General features: G+C 39.1%; 1 protein-coding gene across 3 annotated transcripts; it reads left to right on the plus strand.

Annotated features, from left to right (window-relative positions):
* The first annotated feature begins 373 nt into the window (after nucleotides 1-373).
* Nucleotides 374-13,553, plus strand: TBPL1 (TATA-box binding protein like 1). 3 transcript variants are annotated; one of them, XM_052675878.1, is made up of 7 exons: nucleotides 374-517; nucleotides 6,800-6,986; nucleotides 7,562-7,644; nucleotides 8,810-8,873; nucleotides 10,474-10,577; nucleotides 10,664-10,758; nucleotides 12,326-13,553. In XM_052675878.1, exons 2-7 carry the CDS (start codon nucleotides 6,852-6,854, stop codon nucleotides 12,394-12,396), a joined length of 552 nt encoding a protein of 183 aa, XP_052531838.1. In that variant the 5' UTR covers nucleotides 374-517; nucleotides 6,800-6,851; the 3' UTR covers nucleotides 12,397-13,553. The 3 variants fall into 3 exon arrangements, with proteins under 3 accessions (XP_052531838.1, XP_052531828.1, XP_052531848.1); XM_052675868.1 differs by lacking the exon at nucleotides 374-517 and adding an exon at nucleotides 527-667; XM_052675888.1 differs by lacking the exon at nucleotides 374-517 and adding an exon at nucleotides 926-1,648.
* Nucleotides 13,554-16,245: the final 2,692 nt, after the last annotated feature.

A 16,245-nucleotide genomic window follows, 5' to 3' on the forward strand; every position in this document is an offset into this window, starting at 1 on the left:
GCATCTCCTGCTGGTGGAAGCATGGAGGTGGCATGAGATACCTACAGCCCCATAGACCTGGAGAAGTGGGACAGCGTGGTATGCACCATGGCACACTGCCACCATTTTCTTTCTTCGGGCCCAACGTTCCGCTCAAGCACCACGGCCTGACACTACAGCTTTGTACTATGGAGGATCCAATCAGCACGCTGAAAAACGCCTGTCGCAACTGCCTATCGCAATAGTATGCGCCAAGGGCGACCCCCCGCGAGCAAGAGCCCCCTCTCTCCCCCCCGCACCTACCCACACACACACACACACACACCCCGCACGACACCGGAAGTGCGCCGCAGGCGCAGCCCCCGTCCTCCCCTCCCGCCGCAGCGACTTCCGGTGGCCGCTCTAGCCGGCGTCGCGTCTATGCCCGCGGCGCTGGGGGATGTTTATTGTCGCGGAGCCTCGGCCCGTCATCCGGAACGCCGCCGGGCGCGAGCGGCGGGGCGCCTAGCAACCCTGCCAGCCGCTTCCCGCCCGCACTGTAACGGCTGCCGCGTGCCGCCGGGCCGCGCTCTTCCCCGCCGCCCGCGGGCCGCCGCTTAGCGGGCCCGGCTCCACCGCTAGCCTCTGCCCGAGGGACCCGGCTCCGTCGGGCGGCCGCTGGGAGCCCGCGCCCCTTCCTGCTGCAGGGGTAGGCAGCGCGGCCTTCGGCTTCCCCTCCTCGCGTCGGCGCGTTCCCTCCGCTGCCCCTTTCCCTGGCGGGAGTCGGGAGGTGGAGAAAGCCGGAGGGAGGGACGCGGCTCGGCCGGGGGAGCGACCCCTAAAGAGGCGAAGTGCCGAGGGGCGCCCGGGGCGTGCGGTGCGGGGTGGACGAGCGGGTGGGCGCGAGGCCTTGTGTCCGCGCTTTGTCTGTGCTGTGCTTGGCTGGGAACTCCGGGACGCGGCTCACAGGGGGCGATTGCTGCCTGAGTGCTGCGGCACAGGACGGGCACGTGCCGGGCTCGGCAGCACGGCTAGCAGAGTTCTCTCAGCTGAGGCGGGTAGGAAGGGAACACGCGACGTGCCCTTTATTCTAAGTCGTTCAGGTTTTGTGTTTTTCTCACTAGTTTGTCAGTGTGGAACGGCCACCGAGCCTGTTGGGCCAGGCTTTTATTGCACTTCGGACGGTTTTCTACCTATCTAGCTATTGAGATCGAATTGGTAGTTCTCAACACCTGGAGCTGGGCTATCGCTTGATGCTTTGAGGGAGAAGTGGCACAGAGCTGGATGCAGAGTGATTCTCACTCTGGCTATGAGCAGATTTATTTTGATGGGAAGAACGTGAGGAAAATGGCCTGTTACAAGTTACTCTCTGAAAGCAGGCTTTCTCATCTAGCTCTGTAAGTAGCTTGGCTTTATTTCTGTAGCTGGATTTGTGTTGGAAGACCCTGGGTCTGTGGGCACACAATAGTCTAACTCGAAAGAATCCAAAGCAGAATGGGAAATTTGTGTCCTACTTGCTCCAGGCATTGCAGGTATAATGGTTTTTTGTGTTGTTCTTCTTGGACAAATGTCCACTTCAGCTATTTTTGCACATATTTGTAAAATTTCTTCCAAGCTGTATGTGCTTTGGTTCCATAGGAAACAGTCATGCGACTGTAAATCTCAGAAGTTGGAAAGAGCTAGTCTGAAGGTAATGATCCCTTTTAGAACAATTTAACTTGCCACTGGAGGCAATAAAAAATGAAAGTACGTGCCTCTGGCTCTGACACTTAGAAAGCTGATTGAGTCAGAGGGTTCCTGGACAGACAGTAGCAGTATTGCCCTCATTTCTTGGGAGTCATCCACCAATCGCTGTGATAGTGTTGTATTCCAGGATTCAAGCAGACCTCAGGTCTGTCAGCTCTCGTTCGTACGGACCTGTTTCCCCACGGCCCGAACGCGAACAGGAGGATGGAATTAATTATCTCCTGGATCCCACTAGGATTTATGTTTTGTGTTCTTCATTCTCACCTGGACTCTTTTGATAACTTAGTCAGAAATGCTTTTCAAGCTATTTGTTGGAATGCCAACAGCAACAGTGGTATGTTCCACTGGGAACGCTGTCCACTGGGCTGTTGGAACAGGTTTTGGAATTGGTTGGCAAAGCGCTTAGGTTAAAAATAACCAGTACAAGTTGCTTGTCCTTCTGCTGGTGTGACAGATATGTTCATAAAGCTTTTCTGATGTTAGCATCACCGTTGTTAGGTACCCATCATCTACCTTCATAACTCTGAGTTTCTCAGCTTAAAGGTAGCCAAAAGCTTAAAATAGTACTTTGTTTATATACCCTTTCCCTAGTGACTTTTCTTTCTCTTTGATAATGACAGTGGTGTTGGTTTGGAATTTTTTTTGGAAGTCAGAGCAAGCTGGCTTTTTTTAGATTGCAAGATTTCAGTGCAGGGTGTGTTTCTCTGTGTGTGTTTATATAGTTTCAAAAATAGTATGGCCTTGATCCTAATTGAGGATGTATGGGTAATGCTTTGTCCAAGAATTGCAGCATGCAATCCTTTTCTCTCTCCTTCCTTCAACACGTTCTTACTCTAAAGTGGGAAGTTTCTCTAGTTTCAGGGTAGAATGCACTACTTCTTAGGGCCATATATTCTTGAGATTAGTTTTTATTGTTCTTATTTTGAGGTTCTTTGCTTGATCTATTTGCTTTTCTTCCTCTTTTTTTTTTTTTTTTTTTTTTCCTTAATGACAGTATTCCATTGGTTTCCCTGACATCCGTGTTTAAAAGAGAGAACAAGCTTTCAAAATGTCTGTGATAAAATAGAATAATACAAACTTTTCTGAAGATGCATTTATGTATCTTTTCTCTCTTGTTGTGGATTCTGTTGCATTCATACAAGAAAATTTGAATTCAAATATGTGACTTGTTACTTGCTCTGGAGAAAGCTGAATGAAGTGTACAATACAAAAGTAAAGCTGTGTGTATAGAAAAGTAAATGATTTTATCTTCTGTTTTAGCCTGTTACTAAATTAGCAGTGGCTGGCAGAACATACTTTTGAAATGGGATTTAAGCTGCCAAAAGTTTAAGGTTCAGATGAGAGAACTTTTGGGTGATATTAATCAGGAGAACATAAATTGAGCTCAGTGAAATCAACTTGGAATTTGTGAACCCTAAACAGGAAAGAACCAGATGTTAAGTTTTTACTCAGTCCTACTACTCTGCAAATATAAGTGCATAAATACAGGATAGTAAAAGGCACATACATAAGGCTGTTCCTTAATATCAAAATGTCTTTCTAAAAGCATGACAAGATTATTTTTCCTAGTTTGCAGATACGAAACAGAAATGTAGAAATTCAATTTGGAAAATAAGAGAATGGATCAGAGCTACCCTTAAGGGATCATAGGACATCTTGGGTTAGAAGGGACCTTAGGGATCATCTGCTTCCAACTCTCCTGTTGTTAGCAGGGCTGGCACAAGATCAGGCTGCCTGAGGCCCCATCCAACCTGGCCTTGAATGGGATGCAGTAGGGTGCATCAATAATCAGAGATGAGAAGGGAAAACTTGGGAAGAGGACCATCAAAGCATTGGTTACAACTATGTGTTCCAGCTGGTTGTGCTACTGGAGAGAAACAGAAGAAAGAACAGGTTTTTTGGTTTTTTCTTTTTTAATGATCCTTCTTACACTATTTTTTGTAAAGATGGTTTGGGGTGTTTTTATGTGGTGCATATATTAGTATTTCTTTAAATCATTAATTTCTGTTGAAGTGGTTGCTGTGCATTTGGATTTCTATAAGACTTCCTGAAGAAGGAGCATGTCTTTTTCTGAACAATTTTTTCTTTGTTGCTGATACAGCATGAGACATCAAAATGAACACCTGAGGCAGAGCTTGTAGCAGGTTATGCTCACTGTTCAGCAGGAGCATCCAAGTATAGAAGCAGCTTGTTTCATCTAGTAATTCTAAACCATGCCTTGGAAGAGGTTGGTGCTGTATTTATGTGCTAAATGAGAACGGACGTGCTGAATTTGAAATTGTCCACGCTCAGATTTTGAAGGAATTTGGGTGGTATTTGCAGCAGCAAATGCAGTCATCTTAGTGCAAATGGAGAAATGTCAAAGCGAATATTTGAAATGTTCAGCATTTGAGTGAAGTGTTTCAGTGATCTTCTTTTGGTAGATCAGATAATGCTACAGTCACAAAAATGCTGTGTTTACATAACTGCTTTTATGAAAAATTCTGTCACTTTTTAACTGAATGTTGCAAACCACAGTCTAGAATATTAGCTACAGCTCAAATTAGATTACAGATTTAAAAAGGTCCTCCCTATGTATCTGTTGTCTTGAGCTTTCAGAATGTGGCTAATGAAAATGGGGGTATGGTACCCTAATATCTTACGATTTTTCTCCCTTAAAACTCATTGAAGTAACTTGTACACCTAACCAAGATACATAGTAGTTTCTGAAAACCTTCTTACAGACAGTTCCACAACGTTTTAACACTGAGATTTTTCCTGTAAATTTCCCTTTAGTGATAGATCTTCTCCTTTTAAGATGTGATTTTCATGTCTCTCAATTGCTTTTTTTTTTTTTTTTTTTTTTTTTTTTGTCCTTAAAGCTTTTCTCTTAGGTTCTATTTAAGACAAACTGCCAGTGTTTCATGGGGATATCCTCATACAGTGTTATAGTTTGCTTAGCAGTTAGGAACCTTTTCATCTGCACGATGGCATTATTCTTACAGACTGTGGAGATTGAATGTGCCAGTAGGAACATGGTGAAATCTGGGAAACAGTGCCCATTGCAGCTATCTTCTTGCCTAGCATTAGTTCCTGGGTTCCAGTAAGTGATCTCAGCAAAAGTCAGGACATGGAGCCAGGATGGAAAACAAATGCCTCTCTCAGGATGCCATGGCTTCCAGCTCCTCTCTCTACGCTGTCCCTGCCTGCATGCTGCTCAAAATCTGCACGTGTGCTATCTTTGGATCCAGTGCCATAAATTGCTAACCCAATCTGTAGTAGTCCAGCAAAACCAGATGGAACAAGTCATTTGTAACTGCATAGGATTCATATAATTTTGAATAAAAAAAAAAAAAAAAAGATCTGGGAATACTAATTAGTAACTGTTTGTTCTCTGCCTTCTCTCCCCCACACATTGCCTTTGGTTTCCTCCCCATCTTGCCATTTCTTCATCGATTTCTGTGTTAGTCACCTGCCTCTCCTTTTCTTATATCGGACAAACCAATAATTATAGAATAATTCTTTTAGCTGGGAGCCAGCTGCTCAATAGGAGAAGGTGACTGTCACAGCAGTTTATCAAGTGCATTACACACATCTGCACTGTACATTATTCTGTGTTGGCAGTGAGTTTTATTATGACGTTTAGGAAGGTGGAAATAATGATAAGTATAATCCATAATAACATTGGTAAGTTTGTGTCTTGTAGATTTGATACATAAACCAAAAGATTTATAAGATTATAAATGTGCATTGCATTGTGTTATGTGTATGGGTGTTTTTGATACATAGTCTTCTGCTTTTTCGATGGCAGTGACTGCATAGAGCATGTTGCGTATCTGACAGTTTCTTTGATTTTGGCCTTTGCTTTCTATAGGGATTCATTTGGGGTGAAATTTTACTAACATTTTAGATGAGTGGCACAAGAGCTATCTGGGGTACTATTGCCTCTAAGCCTCAGGCTGCTCTGTGCTTAACCTCATTCTCCTGGATGAGAACTAACATTTTTACATTCTTATACAAAGAAAAATTCCTTAATAAGCTCTGATATTTTTGTATATTAGTCCTTTTCACTTTATACCAATGTTCTTGCTCTTTATTTCCCCCACCTTTCTCCAAAAGGTGGAATTCCACTTCATCTGGAATTTATCTGAAATGCCAGCCATCTTGGCTTTGGTGTGCTTACAGAAGCGATGCCATCAGTTGCAGGATGGCATTGAGCAATATGCCTGCCCCTGTCTCACAGTCTTCTTCTAGTCAAAGTGTTTGGTTGGAGCATCACCCCTGGCATGCATAGGCAGACTGAGCAGTTCCGTGCTGTGTTAGGTTTGCTGTGTTGTGTGCTGGCTGGCTGTCCTGTACCTTCATAGTAACACTCATGCTGTTCCTTAGAAACATTTGATTTTTCTGTGTGCATAGCGTATGCTTGTTCTGTGTCATTCCTGTGGCAGAGCAAAAGGAGATTAGAGGCTCCTATGTCTCATGGCCTGTTACTGCCATCAGGATAGTCTGTATAGTTCACCCCATGCTCTTACATTTGGAGAGTTTAGCCTAGAATGCTGGGGGAGAAATGGGTAAACTTTGGTTACAGACTGTCTGCAGGCTGTAGTGTGTGTAACTTCTGAGTTTCAGAGTTACTCAGCAGGCTCATCTATTTCAATAGAAATGATAAGCTGTTCAGAATTATCAATGTAAGCAGTGAGAGAAATGCATTTTCCCGAGGCGTCTAGTGACATCGTCAACTCATTCCTCAGCTCATTTCTCATTTATCCTTTGAAGCTATGGAAAATGTTTTAATAAGCTTTGCAGTGTCCTAATATAGTTGCTAAGAGCTGTAACATATTTAACCAGTAGATTTAAAAATAAAGTACATACATTTTATGTCTGTTAAGTCTGGCAACGTAGCTTCAAACAAGCAACCTCCTATTTTATAGTGCACAGGATGCAGACATCCCTCCCCCCTCCTTCCCCCTCCCCCCCCACACACACAGTGAACTTAAATGAGTCAGACTGTAGTCACTTCTGCTTCTTGTCTCATTTAAGGGATGAGTGTATACAAGAACAGTGTTAATAGACAGTTTTCTACTGGTATGCTTAATTTTGTTGTTTTCATTCTCAGGATGTGATCTTCATGGTGAACTGGTGTGAGAACTGAGTTGTAAATCACCCCAATGGATGCAGACAGTGATGTTGCATTGGACATTTTAATCACAAATGTAGTGTGTGTTTTTAGAACAAGATGTCATTTAAACTTGAGAAAGATTGCATTAGAGGGAGCAAATGTGATATACAAGCGTGATGTTGGGGTAAGAGATTTAATGTAACACAGTTATGTTTTTATGTATATGTTCCTTAAGCTAAAACTTCATGTATCTGATATCCACGTATGATGGATAGAGAAATTTTATTTCTGTAGTTATGCAGAATGCTTAACAAGTCATATAAAATGCTAAGCCTGTTTATTAAGATATCTGATGAGACCTCCTATGCATTCGGATCTAGTTTGTCTCCTCCAAATTCGATTTTCTTTTCTCAGAAAATTTATCCTGATAAGGAATTAGCAGTGTGATAGTTGAGATAATAATAACAAATAATAATAATAATAATAATAATAATAATAATAATGGTGCTGTGGCTTTCAGCTTTTTTTTTTTTTTTTAAGGGGAGAGTAACTTTCAATCTGTTGTGTTAAAATTGAACGACTAATTCAGTGCATGTTTATTTAGCTGTTCTCAGGAGCTTATTTTGTAATTGCTGAAAGAGATTAAAGGAACGGTTCAAGACTTATAAAGAATAAAGAAAATATTATTAGTGTAATTTTTTTTTCCTTAGTATGAAATTGAACTAATTCCCAGTGCTTCGCTTTCATTTTCCTTTTCAGAAAGTATTAATGAAACTTAGAAAGCCTAGGATTACAGCCACAATTTGGTCCTCAGGAAAAGTTATTTGCACAGGAGCCACAAGGTGAGTTCATGAAAATCTTTTCTGTGGATGAAATTGATGTGTATTTTAAAACATAATGTTACAGATGAGGAAGTTAGCAAGAGGCAGTGCTTGCTACTGTTAATATTCACTCACATTGTATCACATTCTTGCCAACTAAGCATTTGGGAGGAATTTATCTATGCAGTGTCTGCTTTGGACCAAATTGAAATCTTAAGAAACTTCATTTCAGCCTTCTGGAAGAACAGTTGGAAAAACTACTTTATGAAAAAAAAAATCCTAGTGATTTCTCTTGAAAACTCTTTAAGAGAGAGATATATATATATATATATATATATATATATATATATATATATTGTTGTTGTTGTTGTTGTTGTTGTTTTAAGCCAGAACTTGAAATCTAGAAAGGGATGATGTTTTTTAAGGAATGTCTCTTTTATTATTACATGAAAACCTACCTGAATTTAACTAGGTTATATACTACTGAGGGACTGGAAAGAAGCAAGAGCAAATTTAATTCAGATACAGGAACTCACTGAACCCATTAAGGCTCATTAGGCTAAGTTCCTCTTGAAATGTGTCCACACTGTGGATAAGATACAATGATAAATCTGTATGCTTTTTGTGTGTTCTTCATCTCAAAATGGAGAATGTTTGGTCAGTACTAACATTCAAATAATAGAGTTGTTTTGTTTTTTTTTTTTCCTTTCACCCTGCACGCCATGTAACTGTATGGTGAGCTTTTCTCTTAAACTTTATGTTGTGCTTTCTACTAGTAGGAATGTTAAGCACTGCATTCTTTTCTATACCTCCAGGCAAGTTAACACACCCATTGTAAAGGAGAGTGGAATGAAAAGTAACCACCAAGTCAGGATGGCCAAATTCAGGCTGCTTGTGGTCATATTTGTCTCTTAGGAGCATTTATGTTTGATCAAAGTATGACTTCCACTGCAGCTCCTACTGACTCGAACTGAGCGGTGAAATAGAATTCTTTATACCATATTTGAAGACTGAATATCTAGACAGTGAAAATGGAATTTGATACATACAGCTGGATGAAATAAACAGCTGTCCACATGATCACACTTCATGCTTGCATAATGGTTTATTTTATACTCTGATTATGTACTTAGTATGTGTGAACATAAATATATACTCTATTAATGCTAGATTGTCTGCTTTACAGTGAAGAAGAAGCTAAATTTGGTGCCAGACGATTAGCTCGTTGTCTACAGAAACTAGGTTTTCAGGTAATTCTAATGAAAATGGAATTGTGTGACTTAAGCAATGCTGGTAAACACTGTTTTTGGAAAAAAAAAAATAATAATATGAGGGAACTTAACAATTCGGCAACCAGCATGTTTTCACTCAGATGCCCCTTTTGTTACAGAATACGTTTTCCAGATGCTATCAAAGAGAATCTGTCTTACTTAGTGGATTTGAGTTTCATTTGGCAGCTTAGAATTGTGCTTTTTCTCTGGCTAATGAACAGTATTTGTTAAATGAACCACCCACAATTGTTTCTTGAATCTTACGATGTATTTTTCTATTCATTTGGAAGAAGTGCTGAAATGTATAAACCAAGCTGTCATTTGAAGACTATTTCCTTCATTTATGGTGGAATAGCAAATGCATGTCTATCTTGTTTAGGGCACATTTTAGCCCTGTTAATTGCAGTGGAGGGAAATGCTGCTGTGTTGAGATTGCACAGCTGAAACTAAGTCAAATGAAAAAGTCAGGGCATGAAGCTCCTCTTTTCTATTTGGATTACAGTTACTAGTCAAAAATACTACTTCAACTGCGTTGTAAGGGTTATGAATGACTCAGAGTATGAAAATGTATTTTAAAACTTCCTGATAGCCAGTTGTGCTGTTTATCCACAATCTGTGTTTACCGACAGGCTATCCCATTCAGGCTGTATTCAACCCAAGCAGAAGTTAGGCAATTTTATTGCTAATGTATACATTAGAACCAGGCTCTAAAAGCTAGAGCGGAACATTGGATTATTGGGAGATGAACGGTGCCTCCGGTGTAGGTGCACAAAGTTTTATAATAAAGTGAGTGGTTTAAGTGGAATGTACTTTAAGGTTTGGAGTAATAGTTGACTTTTTTATAAGGTTTTTTGCTTCCACTCATACTTCTTAAAAGTTTTGACTGAGGAATGATCACTTTCTGTTTAATTTGTTTCAAATACACTGAAATATTCTCCAGTGATCTTACTAATACTGACTATTGATCAGTGCACTTGTTTAGGTATTGTCTGTTGGCTACTTTAATGTAGAATAGCCATGAATGGAGAATTACAATGTCAGTGGTCTGTGGTAGGCTGCAGAATGTCAAAGACTGTAAAGAAGAGGTTGCCAGAGTGGAGACTTGAAATGAAGAAATTTTTGTCTTTTCTTATTCCTACCTTTAATAAAATCGTTTATAGCAATGAAACACTAAAGACACTTTTCCATATTGCAAAGAATTCTTGTAACAATGAAACTTTTTTTTTTTTTGCTTACTTTGATGTCTCATGAATTATTTTGGTTTGCTTTCAAATTTGATGTGTTTAGGATAGCGATGAGTTGTTCCTGCATCTCATTCTTAAAGTAAATTGATCTAAAACCACATAGTAGAACTGTGAAATACCTAATTCAACAACTACTATACTATAGAAGGATAAAGTAAATGATTTGAATCCATTAAGTACTCTTTAAACTCTTATCAGAAATGCATTAATCACATTGATCAAAATACTATTAACTAGTATTCTTATAGTACTCGTTTAAGATTTTTTGCAATGCATACATCTCTGCTTCTCTATGAATTGAATTTTTAATGACTCTTTCCTTTCTTTTTAAAAAGGTAATTTTCACAGATTTTAAAGTTGTGAATGTTTTAGCAGTGTGCAACATGCCCTTTGAGATCAGATTGCCAGAATTTACGAAGAATAACAGACCTCATGCTAGGTACAGTAGGATTTTAAAAAGTAACAGTGCTTGTGTACCTCTTAAGCTTTTCATTTTGAGTTTTGACCTCTTATTTTGTTTTCTAGTTATGAACCAGAACTTCATCCTGCTGTGTGCTACAGAATAAAAACTCTCAGAGCTACCTTACAGATTTTTTCAACTGGCAGTATCACAGTTACAGGTATTTTGATGCCATAAATATTTAGCTTGTTGGGAATATTTAACTTCAGGGACAGTTAGTTAGGAAAAGATGATGGTCAAAATAGTCAAAAGATATGTTGAGTAGATGGAGTGGATTTTGTTTCCCAGTGCTTTCATCTAAATTGTTTCAGAGCTAAATTCCAGAGGACTTACATAGAAAATGTTATGATTGATAGGCTTAAAAATTACCTTGAGTGGACAAGGTCTGAGGGCTTCATTTGTTTGTATTTTTTTTTTTTTTTAATTATTTTTTTTTTATTTTATTTATTTTTTTTTAATCTTCATAATACTGTAAGCTACACTGAAGCATGTATTCTGAACTGGTTGAACTAGAAATTAGATTTAAGATAAATTGGAAGCTTGAGCTTCCCTGAAGTCTTAGAAGACTCGGCATCACATCATCTTCTTAATGAGATTTAGCCTTTCTGTAAGTTTGTGTCTCAGTGCTGCTTCCTGAAGGCTGTCTCTTGAGCTTGTGTTTGTACAGTAGCAGACAACTTAGAGAAGGGTGCAGCATCTGTCTAGAATGTGGAGAATATTATAGGCTTTCACCTAAGCTTAAGTGAACATTTAAGTCAGTTTGAAAACAAGAATAATCCTGGTCCTCTCCATTTTCTTCCTAACTTAGCACGTGAGTTAAAACAGTATTTCCCAAATTATATAAATAAGATGTAGCCAGTTATTTGTGATTTTGGGGAGCCATTTTGAATAGTTCTTGAGATTAACTTCTGAAATCCAGAAGGAGAGTAAAAAGAAATTGTGTTCTTAGGCATTGAATCACTTGAGAAATAGCTGATTTCATTTATCATACATCACCAAACTTCTATCCAGGATGAATTTCTTTTGGCATGTACATTGCTTGTTCATTTATGACCTCAATTGTTTGTTGTGGAAAAGAATCTAGTTCCATTAAAAAGCACTGGTAGTTTGTTTTCTTTCCTCAAATGTTGATAAATCAGATACCCTACAGCTGCTTCATCCTGAGATAATAATCACTCTCTGGCTTGCAGATGTCCTGAGATGAATGTTTGGAGCTATTTGCAAAATCAAGATTGAAAAGTTTTCAAAGATAAATTTGCTTGAAACATACTTAAATTAAATGCAGCATTATTTAGCATTAATTTTTGTTAGTGGCTATTTAAAAAAAGAATTAAGTGTAGCTAGCTCATACAAATCTGGGTAGTGCAAATTCCTAGAAGAGTAGTGTAAGTAAAATTATTTCCTTTATTTCTGACACTCAGCTGCTACAATCTTCCCTGGGCTGACTGATTAAGAAATATGAAACTTGTAAGGAAATCAATAGTGTTTATTTGTACTCTAGCCATTGGCCAGGGTGGAACATCTTACAGCATCCACATTAGAGTCTTTCTCTTGTAAGTAGAAGTGATGGGAGATTCTTAATTTGGGAGAAATTATTCTTGTTTACAAACTAAAGTTATGGTAGCTAAAATTGTTAAAGACAGTTGCTTTAATTCATGATGGTCTGATTTATTTCTCTTCCTATTGCTTTTTTTTTTTTTTTTTTTCCTTTTTTTAATATATCTCAGGGCCAAACGTAAAGGCTGTCGCCAGTGCTGTGGAGCAGATTTACCCCTTCGTGTTTGAAAGCAGAAAATAAGTTTTATAACTCACCACTTGATGGTTAGGTTCCCTAACCAAGCACCTTTAAAGACTGCTGCACATTGGACTAAAAGCAAAAAGGAAAACTGGACCAACTATAGTAGAGGAATACAGAACTTTTTTCTTGTTCATGGCCACAGTATAAACTCCAGTCCTTTTGGATTTTACTCTTAACAGTGCTGTATTGTAAAAACAGAAGTTTACAAGATATGAAATTGCTGCTTTTAAAAAGACATTCTATTTATTTTTGCAGTAATTTCTGTGTATTCATAAGCAAAGCTGTCACGATGTGCACTACCTTAAAAACTTTTTTTTTTAGTTTGAGCTTGTGTTTTATTTGTGAATAGTCTTTTACATTTTTGTATGCTGAATATTGGGCACCAAAGAAGCTGTAAAAGTTATCTTTTTCACCTGATGAATGTGCACAAATAAAAGTTTGGAAAATATTTCTCTTCATACCTGTTCTGTTATATTCCTTTCCTTTTTCTATTACATTAAAATTGTATAGTTGCAAATTAATTTGAAACAATGTAAGATAGTCTTTTGCTGATAGCTTCTGTTTCTATTTGTAGTATGTGTAAAATTTTGTGTGTGGGTTAGATCAAAATCTATAGTAGTTACATATGTTTATCTGAGGATGAAATTTGGTTTGTTCCCAGTTCGCTTAACTACATGCCAGATCAAGTATTTTCTTGCTGTTAAAAGACGACATTTCTAAATAATTGAAGTCTACAACTGGTGTTTTGCTGTAGATGTTGAGGAAATCTTACAACTAAAGAAGCTACCATAGAAAAATCAACCACCTTGTTCACTTACTGGATACAAAAGGAAACAAAAGTTACCATGTGAGCTTCAGTGTTCTGGAAAGCATTGTTACCCTTGGACTCAAGGAGACTAATCCAGTCCCTGCCTATTGCTTGATGACAAACATAGGCCTTTCCTACACTCAAGTTACTGTATAATATTTTCATGACAGGAGGCTGCCAACAAGCAATGAAGCTTGATTCTGGCATGTATTATTATAGGTATGAATCTTGGACATGGAAGCCAGTAGATGTTTCAATAAGTGCACATTTGAAACAAAAGAGAGGTGAATGCTTAAAAGAAACTGCAAATGCTACTTTTAAAAAATTAAAATAAATATGTATAAATGTATGTATGTCTTTTTTCCCTGAATGAAGACATTTAACACTACAGCTTGTGCTGCAAATAATATGTGATCGTGTGGGTCCTGCAAACTGAACAACTAACTGTTATTATACTAGCAGACACCTTGTGTTGTGGAAGGAAACCGGCAGAATATCCTGGAAAAGTAAATGCCTGGTATAATGCATACTGTCTGTCTGAGGGGTGGTATAGAAGTTGGGTATCTGCTGTGTCTCCATGCAGAAATTATGGGAAGAGTTGTTTATGAAGTGCTCAGTCATACCCTTCAGAACAACAGTGATATACTCATAAAAGCCTTTTTTAGATCAGTGAAGGTAACAAAGCAAAGTATTTGTGACTATGAAATACTAAGTAGAGTTCCACAGTCACAGAACTCTTGTTAAAATATATGCAAAGGAATGCTTGCTATGTGTGACCTCTCCAGTTAGTACAGAAGACAGCATGAACCGCAGAACTCCTGACAGTATTTTTGTGTAACATCACAGCAGTGATCAAACTACCATTAGGGAACACTGAACTTGTATTAGTATAATTTTAAAAAAGGCATTTGAACAATTAACAAAATGGTATGAGGTTTTCAGTAACAGAACATATTGCTATACTGATGTATGAGAATTTGGCCGCTGTACCTACAGTAGGTGAGGCTCTTTCAGATCAAATCTTGAAACACTTGAATGATACCAGTGAAATTCTGGGGCTTTTATGAGGCACGTATGTCTCCTAAATTTATATATGATGAAAGAAAACTTTTTCTAATTAACATCATGGTGTAGTAAGAAATCCACCTCTTGTAGGAAGAAAGAGGTGTTATAGCCTACAATGTATGTCCAGCTGGGCTGGTTAGCTCAGTTTGTTAGTGTGTCAGTGGGTTTGAGCTCTTCATGGGCCGTATGTGATTTCCTGTAGCTAGGACACAGCAATACTGGGTACAGGGACAGACTGGGAGAGGAGTGGCTAGAAAGCAGATCAGCAGGAAGGGACCTGAGGGTGCTGATGACAGCAGGCTCAACATGAGTTAACAACCAAGACGACAGTCTGTGTTTTGGGTACATTAAACAGCATAGCCAGATAGTTAAAAGAGATTCTCTTGCTATGTTTAGCACTGTTGTGGCCTCATCTTTAATATTCTGTTCAGCTCTGGACTGTACAATATAGAAGTGATGTTAAGGTCCTCAAAATCATTCAGAGGAGAGCAGCAAAGCAGGACATGCCTCCCAGACCTGTCACCTATGAGGGTAGGCAGGTAGTACTTGAGTTGTCCAGTCTAGAGAAGAGGAGGCTCAGAGGCAACCTCTCCTTGCCTTCTAAAGCTCCCTGTGGATGGTAAATGGACAGGGAGGTGCTTGATGCCCCACACCTGCCAGTGTTCAACGTGCATTTGGATAATGCCCTTGGTCACTTTAGCTTTTGGTTAGTCCTGAAGTGGTCAAGCAGCTGGAGGATATGATTTTTGTAGGTATCTTTCAACTGAGGGACCTATTCTAAAATAGGAATAGTTTCTTATAATGTGTTTCTTAGATTCATGCTAAATTAGCTGTAGTGCTGATTTAGTTTTGTTTGAGACCGTAAAAACAATCAGTAAGTGAGCCAAAAAGCACCCTACCAAACCTGCAGACAGGGTAGCACTAAGAAAGAGAATGATAGTAAATAAAAGATTTCTTGAAATATATATTTCTATCTCCAAGGGAGACTCAGTCGGTTTGTAACGAAAACATCCTAAAACCACAGATGATGAAGTTGGTGGTGTACACTCATCTTCAGGGATATCACTGTGTTCTCAGTCAGTACTGGGAAACTGCAGGTCCCAGCTGTGAGTTGCTGATGCTGTTTATTTCTGTACATACAGACACAATGCCTCTCCTTACATTTAGATTAAACCTGTCAGTCAATCAGTTCTTCCTCAATAGCCTTGGTTTCCATAGTTCTACCTGTTTTCTCCTAGATTCTCCATTCGGATCACACACAGATCTCTGCACAGTGCTCAGCTGTAGCACTAGCAGTACCATAAGAAGTCTATTTCACATTCCTTTGAGAGAACAGCCAGTTCTATTTATACAACCTACTAAGGACTCGTTTTTGCAGCAGAATGAGAACTGACTCATTGCTAGCTTTTGAGTTGCCATGGCCACTAGATCTTTAACTGCATGTTCTGATCCCCATTTTCTCATTCACTGACTTGTAGTTAGACAGCATAACCAGAGAAATTGGCATTTACCCTTCTGCAATTACACTGTTGGTTTTTTTTTTTTTTTTGTAGCCTTCTCAGAACTTTCCTAAGCTCTGAGTTCTAACACAGTCCCTCTCACTTTAACACTGCCTGCAAATTTAATAAGCACATTTGTTCTGTAATCCACTCTGTTAATCAAGTCAGTGAATAATTCCAGATCTTCAGAAACTTTTTGGGTAGGCCTTCAGAGGGATGTCATGCATAAGATGCCTCTTTTTGCCCTGTTGTAATGCTATAATGAGATGGAAAGTATCACAGTAACAGCAGGGTGGCAAAGTCTTTAGCTTCTGCAAATGAGAACAGGCCCAGGCACAACAAATGCAGAAATTAAGGAAAAGAGCTCCCTACCTTTAAAAGGCCTCAGATAGGCAGGGATCTCCAGCAGACAATGCTCTCACCTCCGCTGCCTACCCTTAAATGAGGTCTGGGAAGGAGTAGATCCTGGCTTCGCCC

Source organism: Tympanuchus pallidicinctus, unplaced genomic scaffold (assembly GCF_026119805.1).
Source record: "Tympanuchus pallidicinctus isolate F22 unplaced genomic scaffold, pur_lepc_1.0 scaffold1, whole genome shotgun sequence".
Lineage (NCBI taxonomy): Eukaryota > Metazoa > Chordata > Aves > Galliformes > Phasianidae > Tympanuchus > Tympanuchus pallidicinctus.